The following is a 24,600-nucleotide window of genomic DNA, read 5'->3' as shown; positions in this document are numbered from 1 at the left end:
TACACCCATTGTAGACAGTCATGACTCATAGAGTTATTTTCAGAGGATATACTTGATTTATATTACATTTAAGTGTGAAAAATCGCATATAAAGCCTTTAAGTCTGGGGTGTCAACTAGGACAAACCAACCTCCGTAAATTCTGATGCACTTCTCGCATGTGGCTTTACGGCCCTTGCACTGCCAAAGTTATATCGTCCTGAAAGCAAGCAACAAGAGCGCTCTGTGGAAATGGGATAGACACCACAGTACTTTTAGACAGACTTTGAAACTACTATTTTAAATCTTAAAAATTGCTTATTGAGGCTTTAAAAATAACATTGAAACATCAAAAATATAGTTGTGTCTCTTCAAAAAGGTACAGCTTATACTCCTTTAGAACAAATCCAGACATCAGTGTTCAGGATTCAGATAAGGAAATTTAAATGGCTTGTCAGACTGAGAAGAGAAACCAAACCCAAGGCTGATAATTGGCAGATTTTATTCATCAAATTCCAGTTGATGACAGGCGGTCATAAAGAAACATAACTGTGCTAAACTGTACATCCTGCTCCTCATTCTTCAGTTCCTTTACATCCTCCACTTCAGACAGACACTCGTCTCTTTCTGCCTCCTCTTCCTCTCTCTTTAAACTTCTTGTCAGTACTCGTCCTCTCCCCATGCCGACTTCTCTTGTTCAGAGCTCTTCAGAGTGGAAAGCTGAAAAAAGAAAAAAGAAATCAAGGACTTCTTTAACCGCAGTTATTGCAGCCATAAAATTCACCTTGCCTTCACGCACCTCTAGATGGTGAAAAAAAACCCCATATTTTTTTCCATTTGTCTTTCTGTCTGCTTCTGTTTGGCCTTGAAACTCTTTCACTGTAATTAACTGCTTCTCATATTCATGGCTCAATAACTCTAACACGTCGTTCTTTCACTCCGACGAGAACAACTATTAAGTGTCATTGAAGTATTGTGACATACACAGATCAGCGCTTCAAGTTCAAAGTTTTATTACACTTAATTAACAATATTTTGAATGCACCACTGGCTCTGATAATTGGATAAAGAAGATAAAGTGGGAAGTTTATTTTATGCCTGATGTATTTCAACAATTTAGCGGGTTAAAGGGCATCAAACTCATTATAACTCCATTAGTAAGTGAGTGATTAAGCTCTGACAGCTCCTTCATTACTTTTGTCTGCATGGTTTGGATGATCATGGTAAGCTTTTAAATAATAAACATCTGTTGTCAGAGTTGTCATGCTGATTAGTCCCTCAATACTCAGAATATTAAAAGGTTTGATCCATGATTTGGTGCAAGTTTATGTCTTGAATAAGACGTTCACCAGGGTATGAATCGTATTCACGTTATTAGTTATTGATAATGATCGTCATGTAATGAGTTATTAGTGTGAGGTGATGTTCTCTTACATGTGAGGGTTTCAGTTAGCTGGTGAATACCTTCCTCCTCATCCTCAGGAGCCACCAAACTGGCAACAAAGGTCCAAATCATCTCCAACCAATCAGCACCCTCCTGAGCTGTGACATCAGCAGGGACTAGAGCAGGCCTTGATTTTATGGGACGAACACCACCTACGTAAAAAAGAGTAAAGAAACGAAGGAAATAATAAAAACTGTTCAGCCCATTGCTCAAACCCCAACACCTTTAAGAGCCTTGATATTTATAAATATTAGAATATCATATCTGAACGAGGTTAGGTTATTAGGTAGCTAAGTTATTTAAGCAAACTGCCTGTCAGCAAGAATTATTTTAGCGTATAACTTATTTAACATAAACCATACAAACACTACGATATAAGTGCAGAAAATATCATCTTTGGCGACACTTCTCTGACATTTAAGAAATGTAACTCCTAGCCTGTGGCGTTATACCCCCGCGTGTACATGAGATCCATGCGCGGAGCTGTGCGTGCAACTCAAACAGCATATTATTTTGGTGAGCGCTTTGACAGCAGTCACGCCCAGAATTTATATGCTCACGCAAGCAATATTGTATCCTGCGAGGAGAAACCATGCTATGAGCGCGAGCAGAATCTCACCCTGAGCGCGCAACTACAGTGTTCTCTCCTGCTGTTCTGAAGATCTGTTAAATGTCATTGTTAAAAGTTATATTTTAGCAAAAAGTTGGTGTGCACTACGTGAATTAATGAAAAAAAATTGTTTGCCTGCCCCCCATGTGATGTCGATTACACCAATATCAGATGGGGGGGGGGGGGGGGGGGGGGGGTTGTGAGGCTTTTGCAGCCGACCTCATGTGGACACTCAAGGAACTACAGTTTTTTTGCACTTCTGTGACTTCATTTTTCAGTACTGAAGGTTGATCATAAACATGACTCTACTTACTACCAGAAATTATTTTCTGCTGATTCTTTTCTGTTTTTTCAGAATAATCACAAACAAAAAATAAATTAGAAGACGTAGGCTGAAGGCAGAACAAAAACTTCAAGAATTACAGTTCTAGAAACTCCTTTCGAGAGCTAAAACATCAATAAGTTAATTTCCAATGACTTCCAGAAAGGCAGTTTTTGTAATGATGGATTCAAAGTATAGACTGTAAGAATAATAAATGTGTAGGTGTTTTTCTTCACCATCCTCAGAGCTCAAGCACTCTGTTACATTTCATTAATGATACTTTGGTCACAGCAGGTTACCAGAGAGAGCAATATTGTACAGATATATTTACATTTAGAGCTAAGGATTGGATCCAAATGGGAAAAGAAACAGTATGTTTTAAAGGTGTTTGTACTTACTTCTAGACCTCATTATTCTCTTACCCATGGCAGAGGGAGGAGGGAGACCTGAGGGGCAGAGACACACAGACATGATGTTAACAGAGACAGCATGACGCCGAGTGTAAAATATAGATTACAGTGAGAGAAGAAAATGAAGAGAGATAAAGAAAGACAGAAAACACTGATGGCAACTTTTTACACCGCACATTTTCTAGTCAAGTCACAGCAACATACTGTAAAGTACAGGACTGGAGTTATCGTTTTGTTTGCAAACCATGATAAAAAAAAAACACACACAACACACAACACACTTCATGTTCATCATACAAAATGTTAAAATATTCAATCATGCAGAGCACATGCTGATTCAAAACACTACACGAAACAATACACAGCTGCAACATCAACACTCCCCATGCATTCTTATCATTGTGTCCACCACTAAAGTATATGTAGTAATGTCCCTCACTTACGTCTGCTTTCCACTTCATGAGGAACTGTCTTTCGACCTTTTTTGATGAATAAAAAAAAAAAAAAGAGTAACAGAACTGGTATAGATTGATATAAAAAAAAATGACAGACTGGGGTTGACAGGTAAATCTTTATTCTCCTCCATCATAATCGGTGTCTGATAAACTCTTGAATAAATCGGATGGACAACATCAAGGACAGTTTGACCTCTAACCTTTTGGCAAACGGATGCAGAACATCTGCTCTAATATTCATTGGTTATATAACTATTTACACTCAAAAGTGCAGACTCAGTGGATTTACCATGTACTTCTGCTGCTTTTTTATTTATATTTGGGCATTTTGTGCCTTTATTGGAGAGATAGGACAGTGGATAGGGTTGGAAATCAGGGAGAAAGAGAGTAGGGAATGACATGCGGGAAAGGAGCCACAAGTTACAAGAAGAATCCTGTGACTCTTATGAACATCATTATTAACTGCATGACTTGATGGCTGATGAGAATGTTTAGTGAATTGATTAATAACTTGACAAATACAGACTCATTAGACAAGGAGGTTTTAGTCCCAATGACAACTCACAGCTTACGTTTGTATTAAATGATTACCTGAAGTTCCATGGTTTATTTACTGGTAATAAAGCATTTAATTGCTGCTTATTAACCTTTGAAAAAATCTATCCATAATTCATTTATTCTTCTGTTTTTTTTTTAATTTCAGGAATTCCTCTGTGTTTTTCTAAATGTGCTAATTTAAAGTAGCCACAGCTGTTGAATACACAGGTAACGTAAGGGTTCAACAACTGACAGAACTGCTGAGAGGGATGAACAAATAATGCACCAGAGGCATTTGAAAGCAGCCAGCCTGTTTATAAGAAAAATTACAAATGACTCTTTTCGGTTTGTATTTTGACCCTTCTGTGCGAGCCGTGGGGACACATTCACAAAGAATCTATCTCCAAGCAGTTACTCTCATTAATTAATCTTTTGAATTAAAACTCTCTCAGGTGGGAGAAGCTTTGTGCCTGTTTGTTATGCGGTGTGGAGGACTCATATAATAGATCATCATAAACAGCTGATTAATTCACTGACATTTCTTTGATTGGCACTCCACACACAGAGCCAGAGACACCAGGAATAGAAAAGCCTGCATTTCCCACCTGCTAACTCCCTGTTGTCCTTTCATTCCTGCTTCTTATTCATTCATCTTCTCTGTCACTTTCCTATCTCTTTCTTTTTTCTTTCTTTCTATCATTCATTCAGTGTCCCTCTACTTTTCTCTCTCTAATTCACATCTATATTCTGTCTCATTTTTACCTTTTTTCCCATCAAGTGTTTTCTGTTTTCCTCTCTGAACCTTTTTTGGTATTCTTTTCAGTTTACAATCAACAAAAAAATGACAAAAAAAAACAAAGAAAGCAGAAGAAAATACAAATAGTGCTCAGGAGAAATAATAAACACAAACCCAGGAGACTCCAAAATACATTTCAAAGGAAAGGAGCAAACATCAGAGATGGATAAAGAAAAAACAAAATAACACAGAGCTCTGGTTGTAGTTATTTTCATCTTTGGGTTATTTCCTCCTTCTCCTTTTCTTTCCATCATTGTGTATCTTCTCCCTCCCTTCTATCCTTCTTTATTTCTCTTTTTCTCCTTTTTTTTGTTTACAGGTTTTTGTTGTTTTTTACATTTCTTTTTTCTTTCTTCACTGTCTTCACTCATTTTTCCTTCTTCTCTTCTTTTTTCTCTTACTTTCATTTCTTCATTTGTTCTCTTTATTTTTCTATTTTCTGTCTCTCTCTCTCTCTTTCTTTCGTTCTGAATACACCCTCTCATAAAGAATCAGTTTTCTAAGAAAAGAAAGAAAGAAACAAAGAACGAAATAAAATAAATAGAAGAGGTTTGATAAACTGATTAAACTGCTGGCTGTGCTGCATCTTTGTCTTTCTTCCACCTTCTCCCTTGTTCTTATATCTGTGTATTTTATTCCCTCTGGCTGTTTCTTTATTCTCTAAACCTTGATCTCCACTGAATGATTATATCTTTTGTTACAGTGTGTCAAGGTGTGCGTCTGTTTCCCACTGTTGTTAAATCTGTTTCCTTTTCTGACTCTACTTTCTCTGCTTTTATCTCCACACATACACACCAAACTCTCTCTCTCTCTCTCTCTCTCTCTCTCTCTCTCTCTCTGCACTTTCAAAGACAGGAGGGATTTCATTTCTTCCTTGCCGTCCGAAAGAGTATCCTCCGTCTTTCATTGAAACATAAATGTCTTTATAGAAATGTCATGGCAAGAGAAAGCCTTGTGATTAAAAATGCAGCTCTGGTATTTTGTCATTGTCAACATGCAAATATTTGCTTCTATATGCTATTCCTGCGAAGCTAAACAATTCTGCAACTTTACTGCATCTCTCTGCATGAAATAACCGAGATAAAGAATCCAAACACGGCTAAAGGTTTGTCACTATTATCTATCATAAGCCGTTGTTTTAGCCAAACCATACAAAAGTGGATGTTTCCCTCTGAACTGGCATTTTAAGAACGTAAGCTCAGTATAGCAGACAATAAGTAAGCTACAAGAACTTCATTCCTTAAACTAGTTCTTCTTATTGAAATATGTTCATGTACCGCTCTGTGAGCAAAATGCTATGATTAAATGGAACATTTCAGATATCATAGAAAGTGTGTTTGAGCAGGGCTTTACTCAAGGATAGTCACATTTCTATGGAGGGTTTTCTTTGAGAAACATGCTCTACCAAAGGTTCAAAAAGGTACAAATTGTCCACTTTCTCTGAGAAGAAAATCTAAAAACCTGGGCAAATGTTTGACATGACCCCTTAGGGCAGAAAAGTAGCTCTTTCTAGAAACTTTCTAGTGATTCATCCAGTGGAAAGTCTCCACCAGCGGAAAGTGCAGGTTTTGGTTGCTGTTTTAGTATTGATTCACCCTTTTAAAAAAGTTGGAGTTTCAATTAATAAACTGGACACATAATAGACAGAGAGCGTGTCTATCTTGATTTTCTCTGGTCCGTCTCATGCAAAGCTCTAGTGCAAACAAGCCGTGCAGTCAAACTGTTAGAGGATTGGCAGTTTTTTGTTTTACCAGGAGATAAACACACGGGGTCGTCACAGTATGATGTGTACTCTTTGGATGGGATGGCGGGTGATTGACGGCATGAGGATGGAGAAGAGGTGAAGGAGGGAGTAGAGTGAGGAGAGGAGTTAGAGATGAGTGTGTTTGATGTGTGAGGCAGGACTATTCTGACAGTGTAGGATAGTCCAAATACATGGTCATGTGCAGATGTTGTAGGAGTGAGTGATATGGAACAGATATAAGTAGAATTGATAGAAAGGTCATTATCACAGTAAATGAGCTGTACACTGTTACACATCTATTCATCAAAATGATTGATTTCCTGTTGTGGGGTCGGTAAATCTGAGGAAGTTAACCTTTGTGTGTCAGGTGTAGTTACAGTTTGCTACAGAACATGTTAAAGAGCATATTTGCAGTTTGGAGACCCCAGAATATCAAACTATAGGACGATAACTTAGCAAGAAGATTTTTAACTCCTTTAGTTTTGTTGTATGTTTTGCATTTACTTCCTCATTAAATAAACTACCGAATGTGAAGTGTCAAAAGGGATTTGCCCCAATCAAGGTTATGTTTAATGTTAATAAACGTTGATCTAAATGCCGGTCTTTGTCATGGCTCTCTCACTCTGGCTCCCTCCTGATTGAGGTTCATTCCTTTCACCTGCTCTCACCTGCACACCAGCTCTCCATCTCCTCATCAACTCAGCAGTATATATACCCCAGCTCTCCATCCACTCATCGCCAGATCGTTGTTTCAACTACTGCGATAGACTACGGCTCCGGCTAAATTAAGATTTTGAAAAAACCTTTGAAATTAATCTTTTTGTGCTTGTTTTGGTTTTTGTGTCTCAACCTGTTTTACCTTTGCTTCAGGATCACCATTCACCCACCTGCCTTCTTGCTCAGCCATCTGCCTCAACCTGCTCTCTGGACTCAAGACTGCTCAGCCACACTCACACCCCTACTCTGGTCTGGTCAGCCTTCGTCCCCTTCACTCTGCTAACCCCCAGAATCTTCAACCCATCTTCATCTCCATTTACCACAATAAACCTCATTACCAATCAACCCCTCTGTCTATGTGTCCTGCATCTGGGTCCTAAATTCACTGGTCGTAACAGGTCTTGTCACGGAAAAGGAAGAAAATATTTATATAGTTAATAAATCATAGCTTAAAGACAACAGGTTTAAAGGGCCGGACACAGAACCTCTCTTAGATTTTTTTCATGAAATAAAATAATTTAGTAAATATGTTTTTATCAATTTAAAAGAGAAATCCTTTAATAACTAGATATTTCAAAGAAAATATGACTGAACATATGTTTGGAAATGCCCTTTCAATCCATCAACTGGTTCATGAGTGTGACATTAACTGGGAGTTAGAAGAAGTGTCAATATATGTACACAGCTGTGTCACGTCAATGGTACATAACCTGTCAACTATGATGGAGACATAAATGTTAGATTCCAGGTGAATATGTGAATGAACGTCTAAAAACACAAGTGAGCTTCCACTTTTGAAGACTGCTTCAAAAGTGTCTGTATGGTTGTTGAAAAATGCTTGGATGAAATGTGAATGTTTAGCCTGAATGATCAGTGGAAAATGGATCTAAATGATTTGAAGGAAAGTATCATGAATTGGATAAACAACCAAAAACACATTTTAATCACAATATGGTTTCTATTATGAAATATTGTAGTGAAAAAAACTGTACAAAATGCAAAATTGATTAAATTGATTGAAAAAAAGCATTAAAAACAAATAATTAAAAGAACTATTCACCTGCCAGCGTTTTATAGTCGAGCAGATCAAAGAGAACGATGGCAACTCCCGACCATGTGAGGATCAGAGCCACGACCAGCAGCCAGGCCATCGGTGAACTGAAGGTCAAGAGGACATCATCCAAAAATGTCCTCTGATTGGTTTGAGCCGGAGAGCTCGCCTCCCCGCTGTTGGTCTGGCTGCTCATTGGCAAAGAGATTTCTGAGGGCAGGAAGAGGATGTGGGGCAGAAAGGGAGAGAGGTTTAAACAAAAATTAGGATCAATGCACAAAAGGGAAAGGATTCAAATGAAGGGAGCTATAGGGTGACTGGAATATTGAGACTTTCAAATCACTTACAATGCTTGACAAACGCGCAAAAATAGATTCACCCATGACCTTAACTTAATAGAGATATTTTGCATACGAACTGGGCCCCTCCTCCTGGGCTCATTGCCCCCCCAGAAGCGCGGACTCACTGCAGGACGTAGTGTCTACGTTTACTGATTGTACCTACACTGCAAGCTATGGCATGCTAGCACAAGCTTACCACCAGTGTTCGGCACCTGCCTGTCCGATTAAAAAGCAGGCCAACTCCCCGTCCAGGTAAAAGCCAACACAAGCTTCACTCTCATTTCAACAGCTTTAGCCACTTGGCATATTGCCTCACTGTGATTATATTTTCTCTTTCTTGATTGTACACCCATGTCCGTCACAATCGCCAGTTTGAATCTCTGAATTGTCTCCACTCCAGTAAACTCACATGAACGCTGTCATTGGCTGGAGGAAACACACCAGCTTCCCGCCCAGAAACGTCCCATGGCAACCAAAACAAAACATCAAAAAACAGGCAGAGGACAGGCTCTCTGCAGACACAGTCACCACCACACATTTTGTGAGGCCCGTAAGTGATGATTGAGCAGCATTACTTCTGTATGAGTCTAAATATCTGTTTTAAGGAAAAAGCTTCCGACTCTATATTAAGGTCTCTAGATTAGCTGCCCTTGAGACGATCTGTGCCTAAACTAAAGGTAAATTTAATCTGTGCCTCATATGTCTAATACCTACAATCACTTACATTCATGCGTACCAAATCGTTTGATTCAAGCACACAGCAGCTGTTTAATTCAGGTAGATGTCAGTGAATCATGCAAGTATGTCGTGTTTCCCTTTGTGAGAGGATGAGAACGACCGGTAGAGGGGAGAGAGGAAGCAATGAAAGAGAGAAAGATACACATTTTGCCCAAGGCAATGAAATCAAATTCCATTTCACTTTAAAAAAATTAAAAAAATCCTGCTCTACAAGACAAATTACTTCTCTAAAGAAACTTTTGATCATTGTTCTGCCATGTAACCATCTGCCATAACACGATTATGCTCTCGTGTTTAGTTGTTTGTGTTCATTGCAGGCGTGCTTCGATGAGCGCCTCAGATGATTTATCCCCCCCCACACACCCCCAGATTCTCTGCGTGCCTCTTTCACAGCTTATCTGCAAATATAAAGTGATAGTAACACTGCTGTGGCGATGCGATTCAAATAGGACTGACTCATTTGGAAGAAATATGCCCCTTCTCAAGTTTATTAATGAGGCCCTGAAGGATGCAGATCCACATAAGCCCTGTGTGCTCTCTGTGCTGGTCCAGCTGAAACATTTAACACTGTTCATTATGACAAACCTGATCACACAATTAGAAGGTGATTTCTACTCTAATGGCTCTCATCTTCACTGTCAATTAATAGAGGGTAAGTGTAGGATGGTGACTATATTCCCCTGTCTCCTCATCATATTATACATGCACCTCAAGGCACACACTGCAATTTAAATACTTCTAGATGTAAGTTAAAGTAAATATCCAGAGAAAATTTGGCATATTAAAGCCTATTCTTGTCTGTGGCTTGTCAACACACACACACACAAGATGTGCTTGACTGGAAATAGGAAATGCTAAACAGTCAATTCAGCAACAGGTAGGCTGACTTGATGAAGACAGAGCACCTGGTATGGACAAGAGATATAGAATAAGACAATGGTTTTCATCCTCTGTAAAGTCTTCCATTCACCTCAATATTCCCATAAACTGCAATTTACACATCACAGTTTGCATGCAAGATAAATGACTCGGTAAGCACAAATACCTTTCTGAAGTTTTCCTGCTTGTAAATGAGTTTACATTACATTAGTTACATGTAATCAAATAGAACTGTATTAAAGCTTCTGTGAAGAGCTTTCAGCCTGCTTTGCTTCTGGCGCCCCCCGTGGTCCAACAGCACTGAGCTCATCTTGTTCCGTACATGTGTAAACAATGTTTTTTCCTATTAAAAAATAGTCACCAGTTGACATACTGTCTTGGAGGTTTAATAATTGGGATCATGTAGGCACAGTTGACATTTGATGAACAGTAACCAGTCCTTTACATCTATAAAAATCATGTTCATATTGACATTATCAGATTGAGTTGATATTGTATTCATTTATCATAATCAGTCTGTATCATCAGATGTCACTGCTCCAATAATTTCCAAGCACAGATTCTCACAAAATTGCAGAAAATGACCACTCAATATGATGTATTGGAAGCATTCTAGTTTCTTCAGTATGAAGTTTGAGTATACACGAATCCCATTGGCTTTCACCTGACGATCATTAAGTTTCAAATCAAACACTTTTAACAGACCTCTGCATGCAACTGCAGCTAACAATCTGCTCTTAGACTTTGTTTCTGAACTCGAACTTCATTTTTGCTTTTCAAATTACTTAGTGGACTGGAAACAATGGCAACACAATACAGTTTTACAGTTAGCCCTAAAAACCTGGCCACTCCTCCCAGAAGCTGTATCGTCATTGGATGGTGGCCAATATTTATCCTCACTCCATATAAGCAAAAAATGTACCAATAATTTTATCCGGGGGATGAATTACACCTTGATACAGGACCCCAGATGGTGTCTATATAGTCATATATGAATTACTAGTCTGTAATGTTTTAATGCAATACCACCAGTGCCACAGACAAACTAGAAAGCAAGCATGTGAGCTGAGACATACAGTTCCTAGTATTGCATACATGCTTTGATCTTTGAACATTTGGGCAATATGGTATCAGAGATTGATTCACAGATTTCACAGGGAGAGACAGGTTAATAAGATGGGTTCAAATAAATGTAGCAAAGGTTAGTTTAGGCATTTAATCCTTAGGGGGTACAAATGCTGGATCCTACATTTACATTAATTCATTCAGTCTGGCAAACTAACAATGTGTTCTACAACATTTACTCATTGTAAGCTGGAAGCTTTTTAAATAGAACAAAATGTTTTCCAAAAAAGGACTGTATGAATATCAAAGCCCAATAAAGTAGTCTAAAAATGCAATGAGATACTGAACAATTTATAAAAATGCCAGTGGTGGCTAGACTAAAAATCAAACTAAAATAAACCCTGAAAACCAGAATCTTTCCAAAGTTACAGTTCAATTCCAACAACACATGTTTTCCATAATTTCCTCACTGTATGCTGCGATACATACAGTACTCAATGCTCATACTGTACATGTTCTGTCCAATGTCAATGTGCAGGATGTATGTCATCCAGGTCCTTTGTAATGTAGAGAATTGATGTGTGGTGTTTCAGTAGCTGATCTCAGGCTGACCTTTCTGTTGCTGCATTCAGATAACCAGGTATAAAATCAATTCAACTAAATTCTGCCCACACACACACACACACACACACACACACACACACACACACATACGCACACACACACACACACACACACACACACACACACACACACACACACACACACACACACACACACATACACACACACACACACAATTTGCTTTTGTGTAATGGTTTGACTCAAGAAAGCTAAACATCAATCTGGTGTGTGCATCCTTATAGAGGTACAGCTGAGTATGTGTGTGTGTGTGTGTGTGTGTGTGTGTGTGTGTGTGTGTGTGTGTGTGAGTGTGTGTGTGTGTGTGTGTGTGTGTGTGTGTGTGTGTGTGTGTGTGTTTGTGTAAAGACCTGTCATTGATTGAAGCCCTGGCAACGGCTGTGGTCAGGCCAAGGTATTGATCGCCAGGTAAAACAGTCACGATGTTAAAATGACAAAAGATTGGAGCACTACCGTCTGAATGTCTTAGTTCAAACAGAAAAAAAGCAGCACTGAGCAATCAACCATTTAACTCTCTTTCTCGTGTAATATTTGAAGCACTTTCTTTTATAATTTCTGTCAAAGTGTGAGTCACAGCCTGCAAACGTTTTTCACCTCTCAGCAACACATGAAACAGCCCACCTGTTGTTACCACGGGGTGCAGAGCTGATCTTTGAACAGGCACCAACTGCTGCTGACTCCTAAAAAAACAGAGGAATAAGTTTGCGCAGGCTACAAAAGTTATTGAAGACAAAGATGTATTGCCTTTATGAAAGAAAGAAAGAAACCATGTCCTTGACAGTGATACATTGCAACTGATCCTTAACGTGCTGTACACACAATAAGTTTGTTAAATACAACAAACATTTTGGCTCGAGCTTAAAGGGGCTATATGTAACTTTTTACATGAACATCACAGTAAATATTTGACTTAAAGTTAAACTTCCTAACCTGGGTTGTGAGATGATAAAAGGCAGAACACAGATATAAGAATATATTTTATTCCTTATTAATGTCTGAATACTTTTAACTCTGTAGGCCTTGAAACTCCCTCACACAAAAAATGTATTGTTTAACACAAATGCTTCACATCTACTCTTAAGGCCTTGATCTGTATAAAGCCTTCCTAAGTCAAACAGGTTATGAAGCCCCTGGTGTAACAGGTGTAATGGAAAACAAAGAGTGAATTGTGAGTTCTTTACAAATGTCTTGCAGCAAAATGTTTCTTTATAGTGAAGTGTATTAAATATCTAGGACAGAGATATTATACTGATCTTTAAGTGTATACTGCACACATCTGTTAAAGGAGTTTCCTTCAGTGGAAGCTAGGATCCCCCGCAGTGGAATGTGAACAAATGGACCCTTATGTTCAGAGGGTTTCCCAGGGACATCTAGACAGGAGATTGTACCTGTGACCTGTGTTGGCCTTTAAGTTTATGACATACATATAATTGCAGAGACCCCTGCTGCTGTTGAAGTAATAGGGGTTGTCCTAAAAAACAAACAGATAAACAGATGTCCTCATGTGTCTGTGACATGGTGTATAAATAGCATTCTCAGTGTATGTTCGGGAGAGATCGATATTGGCTTCTTGTCTCTCCTGAGCAGACGTGTTCAGTGATTCTGTATCTTGTTAATAAACAATTTTGTTTGAAAGCAAGTCAGTCTCAACGGCGAATTTCTTCATCATCAAACATATCAACAACGGGAATCCACATCAATAGTATATATTTTTTTGTGCTGACAGCATGTGGCAGCTTACTGCCATTTTTTAAATGATTAAGCAAAGGTGAAGTTGACTCTGGGAGGGAAAACACAGGCTTTTTTATCACTGACATCAATCTCAGCTTGTGCTGCTCAAATTCTGGATAAACTATTTTGTTCTGCTGTTGGCCCTGGTGTACAAATTGTAGAGGAATAACAATTAAGTACAGAGACCAAAACTGTTTTAATGGCAGGCTGTCCACAGTATTACTGCTGTAAAGTTTGGCTTTTTAATTTGGATCCTATTGGGGTCTGACTGTCTTTGAAATCAGAGGCCACCAATGGAACTGAAGTTTCGGTAACTAAAGCTTGGGCCTATTGTTTTCAGATTGCTACTTGTTATTGATTAATGAAGAAGTTAAATTAAAAAAGTATAGTTAAATTAGGAGGGATACTTATCCCTATATGTCAACATAAAACATATTTGACAACAAGGTAGCCTTCTAAAAGCTCCTGTAAGTCACAACAGCTGCGTTTGATTTGAAGTCACAGCCAGCTAACGCTATAGTTCTACAGTTTGTAGCCAAATATTACCAATAGTTTACTCCTTTCCTATTCTATCCTATAAATCCAACCGGTACAGTAAGGTTAGTTGGAAGGGGCTGAATCACTATTCATTCTCTTTTAGTTAGCTTATCAATCCTAAGCTTAAGATTCAGAGTGTTATGTAATAGAAAGATACACATTAATAGCCTCTTCCTCGACTGCGACATGTGGCAATTAGTGGCAATTAGTTGAGTTGCCATTAACTTTCTATAAAAAGTACTAACCAGAAGTTATAACTTCATTCAAAGCTTCTTTTTTGTATTTTTTTTTTATGATTAGACTAAAATTGTTCATTATTTTTTACATTTTGCAATTTAACTCAGCTAACTTCTAGAAGAGACAATAACTGTTTGGATTGTGCAGAGACCTCCGTCCCTCAGATCAATACTATAGTTCAGCCAGAGTGAAATTAATTTTCACAGTACCTTGGACGTTCAAGTTTGCTGGATGTTCCGTTATAACCTTCAATCCTTCAAAGGCTCCGGAAAGGCAGTGTTACTATAGAAACAAGCATGTAACTCCTTTGTTAAATCCACTTTAGCCTGGGTTGAATGTGAGGATGTTTTTTGATGGAGGCTACACTCAAATCCAGCAGAGAGCAAGCGCAGAGCAATTGTGATGAGCTGGATCTAGCAGGTCTAAAAATACCCCTGAACCTCCACCACAGCGGAAAAAAAGAGGAAAATCCAGTAAAAATTCTTTGTTTTGGGGTTTAGGTTGTTCCTGAAGGTTTCAGTTTGTGTCTAGGAAATTCTTGAGTCAAAGAAAGTTTCAAAGATGAAGTTCCTGGTCGGTTAAATGATGAAGAGAGTGAGGCAAACTGAAGCAGGGAGAAGGGGGTGACCTACTGAGAGTCACCCTACCCCCTCTGAGAGTCCAAAATAAAGAGATAGTGGAAGTGAAGGGAGAGAGAGGGAAGGGGAGGGAGGGACTGGAGGGTTAGATCATGGTTTAGGAGCAAAAGATCAAGGGCTGAAGCAGGGAAAAAGAGAAGATAAAAGAACAAAGTGAGGGGACAAAGGTTTAAAGTCTCCTGTGCTGTGGCTCAGAAACACCAAGCTTATTAATCATGTTATAATGATAGAGGCAGCCACCTCCAGGAGACCCATTACACCACTTCCAACCCCTCGAAACTGCCACTGTAAATGGCATAATATCCAGGTAATTGATATCCAAGAAATGAAGACTGTAGTTATGTTGTGATTTATTTCATTTTACTGCCTGTTGTGAGTTTTAAAGCATTTAATGATTCGCTGGTTCTACAGAAACAACTTTTAACAGTTTTAACAAAAGAGAGAGAGAGCATTTTATACTTTGTGTCCTTGAGAGCGACTCAAAAAAATAAAGTACTCAGGACTTTAATTTCTAAAAATTTCCCAACCACAGTTTGACTTCTCTCAGTTGAAACACATTTCCTCCCAGACGTCTTGCCTTGTCAAACAGAGGTCAAAGTAAGGAGTAGATAAGTGGATAAATATCTATTTGAGCCCTGTGTGAGTTATTAAAGCCTGTCAGAAGCTGTTTTTGAGTTCCAGTTAAAATGAGAATGCCTTTGTATGTGTGTTTGTGTATGTCGATGTCAGAGAGCAGTGGGAAGAAGTAACCTGATCCCCAGTCTTGCCCTGGGAGCCTGCACTGCAGCGGCTATATTTAGAGATACAGACAGCAGCTGGTGTTAACATTGGACTGGACCCCTTTATATGTAGGACACTCAGAGGACTGGTGGGACACAATAACCACTAATACAAACACACATATCATACCCACACATACACAAACAAAAATGTAGGTCTTATCTTGTGTAAGACTAAACCCAAGAAAAAGTCAGGGACTTGTGGAGAGAAGGCATAAGTCTTCTTTACTTTTTTTAAGCAGCAATATACAAAAATGTACGAGGTTTTCTTCCAAAGCCAATGGGTCCTGATGGAAAAGAACCATCTCCTTTAGATTTAAGCCTTGACTTTGGAATGACCATAAGGGCCTCGCCTTGGGTCTCAGGGGCTGATTCATATAGGGTCAACAATGCCAGAGCCATGCTTAAAAGTGCACAGTAAAATCTTTAAATTCTGAAAGTAACTGGGAGCCAATGCAGTGAAAACCAGTATTGGGATGATGTGATGTTGTCTGTGAAAGCCAGTAAGAAGCCTCGCTGCTGCATTCTGTATGAGCTGGAGTCGAGAGAGTGCTTTGTGGTTGATTTGGAAGGAGGGAGTCAAAGTAATCTAATCTGGAGAAAATTAATGGGTTGATTATTTTTTCCATGTCCATTTGAAGAAAATATTGGTTTAGTCCTGGAGATTGTGCGTTGGTGGTGGAAACATGACAAAACAAAACTTTCTTTATGTGAGTTTTGAAGGCCAGGTGACAGTTATATAACTCTTAAATTTCTGGCTGTGTGCTATATTGTTGGCTTTACGCTCAACTTGCTTAGCTCAGACAAACTGGTGTGAAGAAAAATAGGTTCTTCATTCCCCACAGAACCTAAAACATTGGGTAGACGGGGACCCATCATGCTCATCTCTAGTAACTTTGAGGCATATTCTGTCAGATTGTAAGAATAGTCTCTCTCAAGGTTGGTATACATGGCAACATAAACAGGTGTTGGAGAGTAAAAGATGTCAGGTGAATTCAGGATAAGAGGGTAGCGGTTCAATTTGTCTGCAAAGAAGAAAAATTAAGTTAGCAGTCAGGCCACCTAAAGGTTGCTAATTATAGGGAAATGCAGATAGATTTTGGAGGAAAACTTGCTGTTCTACAAGAATAAGATTGCTCTAATCTGAGGCCAGACATGCTGTAGTGTTACTGTCTCCAAGCAGTTTATTTCAAAGATCTGAGGGTGCCCTGTGAGAACTCTGTGAAAGGACTAAGCTTTGGTTTGCAGATTTGGCAGTAGAAGCTCAAAAGTGCAGCGTTAGGGTTTGTCCGGAAGAAATGGGATGAAGAGGGTTCATAGGATGATCAACTATCTCATTACTGTGAGAACTAGGAGTGTATGGACAGTGTTTGTAAAAGACAGTAAGGGAGATGTCAGGGGGACACATGGATGGTGTGCTGTTATGTCTTGTTCGATTTGGCCTCTCCAGTCCAGCGCTGCTTCTATCTAACAGGACATGCAAAAAAATGTTGGAGCCCTGAAACGGAGACATCCTTTTGTCCTCTGCATGTGAAAAAGTAATGTAAAATAATGTCCATTATTATTGTCATCTTTGCAGATTGGGATTGCGCTACAGTCACATAACTATGTTTCGCTTTCATTATGCCTTTGTACTTTCATATTAAATTTGTAACAGCGTAAAATTGGTTACGTTGTGAATTCACATCACATTATGGCATTGCAGAAGCACGAGACGCATGGCGTATGAACACACGGCAGTAGCTTCACATTAACACACATTCAGGCATGCATACACACACAAACACACTGTGGTGTTCTGCCTATAGCTGAATCTGACATTTCCCATCACCACAGTCCCACCCCCGCTCCGCTCCCTCATTACTAGTCTTTTACTTCCTCCGATGGTAGATCAGGGGTGTAACAACTTCGCCCCACCATTCCGCAGCCATTGCACAGGAGGTGTAACAGGGTGCGTAAAGCATCGCGCCTTCAAATGGCAGTGTGTGCAATTGTTTATAAATCTGAATGCTCAGTCAAGAAAAAAAAAGAATGCTCCCCCCCAATTCTGCCACTAAACCACCACCCCAGATACTTTTCACACCGACTATGATCAGCTGAGCTTTTTAGGCAAAGACTGTCACAACAACAACTGTATCTGCTTCCAGATAACATGGGTGTGTTTCCCTGTAATACGCAGTTTGACATCAATGTAAAGCAGGTAACACAGCTCCCAGTTAAAGACTGCACTTTTCTAGTCTTCTGAACACTCAGAGCGTTTATTTACAAAAAATGTCAGAAGAGCCACAGCTGCCCACAGCTGTTCTATAAAACAAGCCTCTAAGTAGGCACAGACTACATTTCTTCATCTCAACCGCCTAATAAATGCTTACTGTTGGCTTCATCAAGGTATTACATATTTCATTGTCAGGTAGCTGTTGTACACACACATGGAAATGAGCGCACTCATAAGAGATGATCTGATGAAACCCACCATCCGTCCAAAGACATTCTGATGAAGCGAACAGTAATCAACAAGAACGCTCAGGTTTACACTACACAGCACAGTGAGTGCTGTTCGGTTTGGTGGGTGTGTGTGTTTTTGTAACCTCGTGATTTTGAAGAGATTACTGAGACACAACCTGGTATCTGTGAGAGTTTGAAAGGTAGGAAAAGATGATTTTCCTCTGAATATTGGGTTGAACATTCTTAGGAACAAAACCAGGAGAATTTGAGGTGAAGATACTTGTTGGATTAGGTCAGCACTTCTGACAGAGAATAAGGAAAGTCACACCTGTGGCTGCTGGGAGTTGTAGTTTAATCACATCAGAACTCCATGCACCCCAAGCTGCACTTCCAACAATACGTGTGTTTTCATGTAGACCCAAACCACTTAGATTGACACAGTGACTCTTAATTACTTTTCAACAAAGCTTGATGGAAGTTTCAAGTGCTAAATAATTCTGTTAATTTATCTTCTGATACTGATACACTTTGTCATTAATAATGACTCCCAATACCTCATTTACTGTTGAGGCTAAAGGTGCAAATCCACGAAAAAATACAGCTTTTGTTCGACAAATCCCTATAAAAATGGGCCTTAACTACATATGACTAATTTTTGTATAAACCATCTATGATTAATTCTGACCTGACCTGAAACTGCCTCCTGTCACACAGGGTCAACACAAACCAGAGAGTAGCAACATTAGCTTTAAGCTACACAGCGAACAACTTCTCCATTTCACTGTCTGATAGTCTCTCTCTTTAAATCTGAACTTTAAACTTTTCATTTTCCTGTTGCCTTATACTGGGAATTTATCGCGTTAATTCTTACTTTTATCTTTTAACTTTATCCTTTTATCTTTAATTTCTTTATAACATACATGTTTGGTTCCACTGGCCAATTTCTGACGTGTGCTCCTGCAGTGCTACAGATATATTTGGTCTTTGTCTTTATAATAGCAGGCCTTAAACCAGCAAACAACAGTAAAGACACCAAACCTTGGATAAAAATCCGAGAGAGTCACACATCACCACATGTCTGTCTCTCCATAACACTCTCTGCTCCTTCATTACTGTCTGACTCCTTCACCCTCCCTGGTTTTATCTCTCTCTTTCGCTCTCTTTCTCCTCTCTCACCTTGTACCTTCCTCCCTCCTTCCACACTTCTCTCTGCCTCTCTAACTTTATGTCCTCTCATCAACACCACCTCTGGCTCCTCTCTGGCTCCCTGTTTCCTTCCCATGGTCTCCCTGTCATCTATATTTTGTCCTTCTTTCCTTTCCTAATTTCACAACTCCCCCTCTTGTCCATTTCTGAAAACACATTATACCCTTCATCTTTCTTATCTCTGTCATATTCCATCCTTGGGGCACACACACACACACACACACACACACACACACACGCACACACACACAAACACACACACACAAACACATACACTCTCACAAATTCCAGTCTTCTTATTAAATTAGTAATAATGTCACCGTGCTCCCTCCCAGTGGGGCAGTGTTATTGACTTCATTATGCAAATGTAAACCAGCCTAAAGCTATACTAACTAATGGAATAAGACACACACACACACCCACACACACACACACACACTCTCTCTCTCTCTCTCTCTCTCTCTCTCTCTCTCTCTCTCTACTCTCTAGACCAAACATGCTGGTCAGAAAACATGTCTTGCTGTTTCAGATAATTATGTCAACCAGTGGAGCTGATGTGTGTATTAGCTTTTTATATTATTATATTATATCTGCCATGGAGTGACAACGCATTAGTGAAAATTCAATAGAATATCGAGAATAAAAGCTCACAACACCAACCATGCCTACAAATCTGTTAAAGTTTCACCATAATGGGTATTTTAAAAAGTAAAAATGTCACTTTGTAAGACTTCCTATATCTGTGCATCCTGTTATCCAATTGTTCTCAACACAATTTGCATTTCTGTTGGCTCTTCACTGGGTTTTAAAACCAGCTTTTCTCTCCTCTCCACAAGAACCAGCCTTATGAGAATGCAGGCCAGGTATAGATGTACTGGACATGTACCTGAATGGCCTCTGTGTGCCTAAAATATTTTTTTTCACTGTGGCTCAGCCAGGAAGTGACATTTGTCTCATCTTTCCTCTGAACTGTCGGGCGCATGATTCTTTCCCCCAAACTGGCGTTCACTGCTCACCAATTGCCAAATCATGCTGTGTCTTGATACAAGCTCACAGACCTGGAAACATACTTGAGGGTGTACAATAAACACACAGGCATTCACACACACAGACACACACACACACACACACACACACACACAGACAGACACATGCAAACACACACACACACACACACACACACACGCACACAACCACAGTGTTGGCAGAAGAAGGCGAGACAGATGGAAAGACAGCAGAGAGCAGGGAGGCAGTGGAAATTGAAGTCACAGTGTCAGGAAGAACAATTATTGCTCGGGGACTAATGTTACATGTAGACAGACTGAAAAATTTGTAAAGAAATATGAGGCAAATTATGTTCTTTTCAAAAGCACCAAGTCATTTTTGCTGTATTTAGTATGTTTTATGTGTTTCGCCATCAACAATTCTGATTACCGTAAATAATTGACTGAGATGGGTTTGTGAATTTTTGAAAAAACAAAATAGCAAAGAAGATGTCAACATTTGACCAGGAGGTGGTTACGAGTAATCAATTCAGTTTATTTAAGTTACAACATTAATAATAATTATGCCATTAACGTTCAAATGTATAATTTCACTGAAATAAATAGCAGACACAGATGGCAATTAGAGTTTACCTGCTAATCGGACAAATCAAGCGAGTTGGTTTTTGACTTTGGCACAAGTTTTTAATCGCTATGAACAAAATGAACTGCTGCCCTAATTATGTGAAATAGAAATCAATCTAGTTTTGGTAGTAGTTGATCCAAATTGTCACATTTCAACTGCAGGAAACAGCTAGCAGCTAAATGTAGCCATTGCAAGATTTATGAACTCAACAGCAAGTTTTGATATTTCTGCCCAATGTAATACATTTTCCACTTTCCTGTGGCATAAAAAAGTATTTTTAAATCTGCAAATATTAAACCACATCAACAGTCTGATTTGTTGTTAACCAAAATGTGACAAAACGTGTAGTTACTGTCACTGTTTTGTCTTTGAAGTACAGAATTGCTTCACATTTCAAATTGCACCACAATCAAGTAATAATGAACTGTTTGAAGTTTGATGAGCAATCACATGCTAGCTAGAGAACTTCAAGGGCTACCGGAAAATGTGAGCACAGAATCAGGTAAAATATGACTAACATGCTTCTTTAACCTTATTTTTCTGAAGAAAAGGAGGATTTTCTGGCACAAACTTCACCACCTGACAAGGTGCATGAAGAGTGAAAGGCTTAGAAGAGGTCAAAATGCTCCAGCAACACTTGTAGTAAGAAGATCAACTTCATTAATAACATCTTATTTTTATGAAGAATTGTTTAATCAGTGCAATTTACAGTTGAAACAAAGTCAGTGACTGATATTAAGCGATGCGATGCAAATTCAAAACCCATGCAAAAGTCCAACACTGCAACACACTGCAATTGAAAAGAACCTGCTGCAAAAAAGCAAAAACGGCTACATTAACATCAAACCTGCTACAAAATGCAAATGATCAGGTCCTGTAGAGGCGCTCTGTGGGACAGTTCAATTATTGACAGAGAGAGTGAGGGAGACAAGCAAGTGATGCATTGTTTGGATGTGAAAATAGCAAAGTTTGACAACAGAGAGTAATGTTAAAATATCATCAACTAAGAGATTTAAAGCAAATCCAGCCTAGACGTCACCAGGGACGAGCGAGGTTCTGTCGGTGCAGCTCTAAATGCCTGGAGCTAGAGTTAGCTTCAGGGCTAACAAGTCATTTGAATCAAAAGGGGCTGAATATTTCGCCCTGTCTTTTATTTGTTTTTTTTTGTTTTTTTATCTCAACACACTTTACAAAAAGAGCGGGTCAAGACCATGATCTTTCTTTTTGGATTTTAAGAGAACATTTCAGCAGAGATTGCGGTCCATTTGGCCTCATTGAGCAGTTAAGCAGTTTTGAATAAACTATTTTTCAAAACACTTTCCAGAGACTATTAGTGCAGTGGCATTGATAAGAAAACTGAATAAAAACAGAGTGAAGGATCACAGACCTACCAGAATGTAGTGAAGAACCAAGAGTTTAAAGAGCCAGCCAATTGACTGACTAAGTGACCATGATTAAACACAACAAACTAAAATTCAGTCCAGTGACTCTTAATTGGTCTTCATAGAAACTGAAAAGGCTCTAAGCAAGAAAAAACACAATGTTTTATTCCATTTTTTCCAGATGCTCTTTAAGTCCATCTACAACAAAGGAGACAAATAAGATAATTTTTAACATTTGAATCCGCTGTATGGCTGTATGCAGCGCAAAGTTTAGGACTTCTTTGCTAATAAGTTATTAACTGACTGTGTCAGAGTGATAAACTAACTAACGTAATGACTCACAGCTTTTCTTTTAGCCTGTCTCACTGCCGGCCGGAAATAAGATATAAAAACAGCCATTAAAACAGTTATTCAGGGAGATGATGCTTTAGCTTCAGACTGTCGGGTCAGACGGCATTAGAGATGAGGAGCTGCGCACCAGACACCTCATGCATTTTTAACCAATCAATATCCTCTTTTCTACATCTCCATCTGCTTCTCTATCTCTCGATCCTCTCTTTCATTTGCCTTTTGCTCCAACAAACGTGGTCTCTGCTGTTAATTTCTATTTACTGTAATCACTTTCTTCTTTTTCCCTCTGTGGCCTTTTCTCCTTGAACTGTTCCCAGGTTGGATTAATTGGTCTTGTTTCTCTCATCTCACTCTGTCTGTTCTCTCCATCCATGTCTAGCCCTGATATTTCTCTTATCTCAGTCTTATGTTGATTTTCACTTTGGTTTTAACTTGCTCCAGCCCAAGTTTCTTTCTGTCGTCATACTCCCTCCTCCTGTGCTACATGACATCAATAAATATTAGGGTGGTAGCGATTTGCAGCATCTGACTAACTTTGCAAACTATCTGTCCTGGTTTGACTTGTCTAAGTTACAATGAGGACAGAGTCTGTCTAAGCCTAAGCACAGACGCCAGAGTGAGCATGTCAATGGCCAGAAAACAAACAATAGTGATGAAAGTTCCTGCTCCTTTAAGTCTTCTGGATAATTTGGATTAGCTCATTAATAAGAGCAGGCTCTTTTGGCTTCCAAATGGTTCTTCATTTGGTATCATTTAGCTTTTGTTAAATCAGCCAAATTGAGTAATATTTTGGCCTTTGATTTATATGTGTGCTTGTATCTTACTGGTATTCATTGTAATTATACTAAACTGTATCATTTCCAGAGTAACATTATTTTACATGATGTTTGGTATAAAACATTAATGTTATACCACCGAGCACTAGGTCTGCCTGTGTAAAAGATCATCTCTTTATTCTGACTGTGTTAATAAACAACAACACAAGGGGAAAAAGGAAAATCCATGGGAGCTCGCAACTGACACATCACTAGGAAACAATTATTTTCAAGACATGAACACAAAATATCCAAAGACATGGTTGAACAATTTTTTTTTATTATTATTTTTATTTATTTAATTTTTTTTTTTCATTTGTTTCCATTTAAAGAAAATACTGTTCAAGGGCAAGGATCACAGCCATTAATTTAGCATGCATGTCACTTTGCAAATGTGCCTTCATTTGAGTTTGGTCCTCGTGAAACATTTCATTTTTTGTCGTTGATGTTTTTTGTTTTGTTTTTTTGGTACATATATATGAAATGTATTTGTGGAACCTGTGGCTATTTTGAGAAGAGGTGTCAGATAATTCTCTCTCAAGCTCCTCAAGCCTGATGCACTGATTGCACTTACACCTGATTTCAGATCTGTCGTATCGATCCTCTGTCCAAACAAGCTGTTGTTAGGAAAGCAAATAAAATCATGTTGTCTCCAAATAATTGCATGAGTGACAATACATTTTCCATTAAAATATATTGTCAAGGTTAAGGACTCTCTCTTATTTTCCTCTTTTAGTCTAGGATGATTCCACCCTGGTGCTTACAGTATCCCTATGAAAGCTTTGAATGGTCACAACTCGATTATTCCCTTTTATACATCTAGAATACTGCTGCCAGTTTATAGTTTATGCAGGCTTACTATTAATAACTCAGGTCTCCAAAAGTAGTATGGGAGGCAGAGTCTTCATTTACCAGGCCATCCCTCTTGGAAATTGGTCTTGGATGTAGACACCCAGTCTACTTTTCAAGGATAGGCTTAAAAAACGTTCCTCCTTGATAAATCTTAGAGTTAGGGCTGGCTCAGGCCTATACTGCTATAGGCTTACAGTGCTGGGGGAATGAGTTCCTTATTCTCAATCTGTGTGCATTCACTCTAAGTTAATTATCTTATAGTGCCATAT

The 24,600-nt window shown here is 38.9% G+C and overlaps 1 protein-coding gene across 7 annotated transcripts; it reads right to left on the bottom strand.

Annotated features, from left to right (window-relative positions):
- Nucleotides 1-463: 463 nt before the first annotated feature.
- On the bottom strand, nucleotides 464-14,900 carry trdn (triadin). Of its 7 annotated transcripts, none has more exons than XM_061052259.1 (7): nucleotides 14,444-14,900; nucleotides 12,351-12,409; nucleotides 8,074-8,274; nucleotides 6,304-6,345; nucleotides 2,777-2,800; nucleotides 1,413-1,574; nucleotides 464-698 (listed from the first exon to the last, which is right to left on the bottom strand). In XM_061052259.1, the coding sequence occupies exons 3-7, from the start codon at nucleotides 8,258-8,260 to the stop codon at nucleotides 676-678; spliced, it is 438 nt and encodes a 145-aa protein (XP_060908242.1). In that variant the 5' UTR covers nucleotides 8,261-8,274; nucleotides 12,351-12,409; nucleotides 14,444-14,900; the 3' UTR covers nucleotides 464-675. The 7 variants fall into 7 exon arrangements, with proteins under 7 accessions (XP_060908242.1, XP_060908241.1, XP_060908243.1 ...); XM_061052258.1 differs by lacking the exon at nucleotides 6,304-6,345 and adding an exon at nucleotides 3,208-3,243 and having other exon boundaries at nucleotides 2,753-2,800; XM_061052260.1 differs by lacking the exon at nucleotides 6,304-6,345 and adding an exon at nucleotides 3,208-3,243.
- Nucleotides 14,901-24,600: the final 9,700 nt, after the last annotated feature.

This window comes from Labrus mixtus, chromosome 12, assembly GCF_963584025.1.
Source record: "Labrus mixtus chromosome 12, fLabMix1.1, whole genome shotgun sequence".
Classification (NCBI taxonomy): Eukaryota; Metazoa; Chordata; class Actinopteri; order Labriformes; family Labridae; genus Labrus; species Labrus mixtus.
The sequence above is the reverse complement of the archived record's forward strand: the minus strand, read 5'-3'. Positions and strand labels throughout refer to the sequence as shown.

Bases quoted from the DNA above. Each gene is read 5' to 3' on its own strand.
- trdn (XM_061052256.1), bottom strand. From the start codon at position 8,260: ATGAGCAGCCAGACCAACAGCGGGGAGGCGAGCTCTCCGGCTCAAACC. The intron at 6,346-8,073 runs GTGAATAGTTCT...TCCCATCCAAAG, and splicing joins CGACTATAAAACGCTGGCAG to AGTACACATCATACTGTGAC. The intron at 699-1,412 runs GTAAGAGAACAT...TTCTTTTTTCAG, and splicing joins GCTAACTGAAACCCTCACAT to CTTTCCACTCTGAAGAGCTC.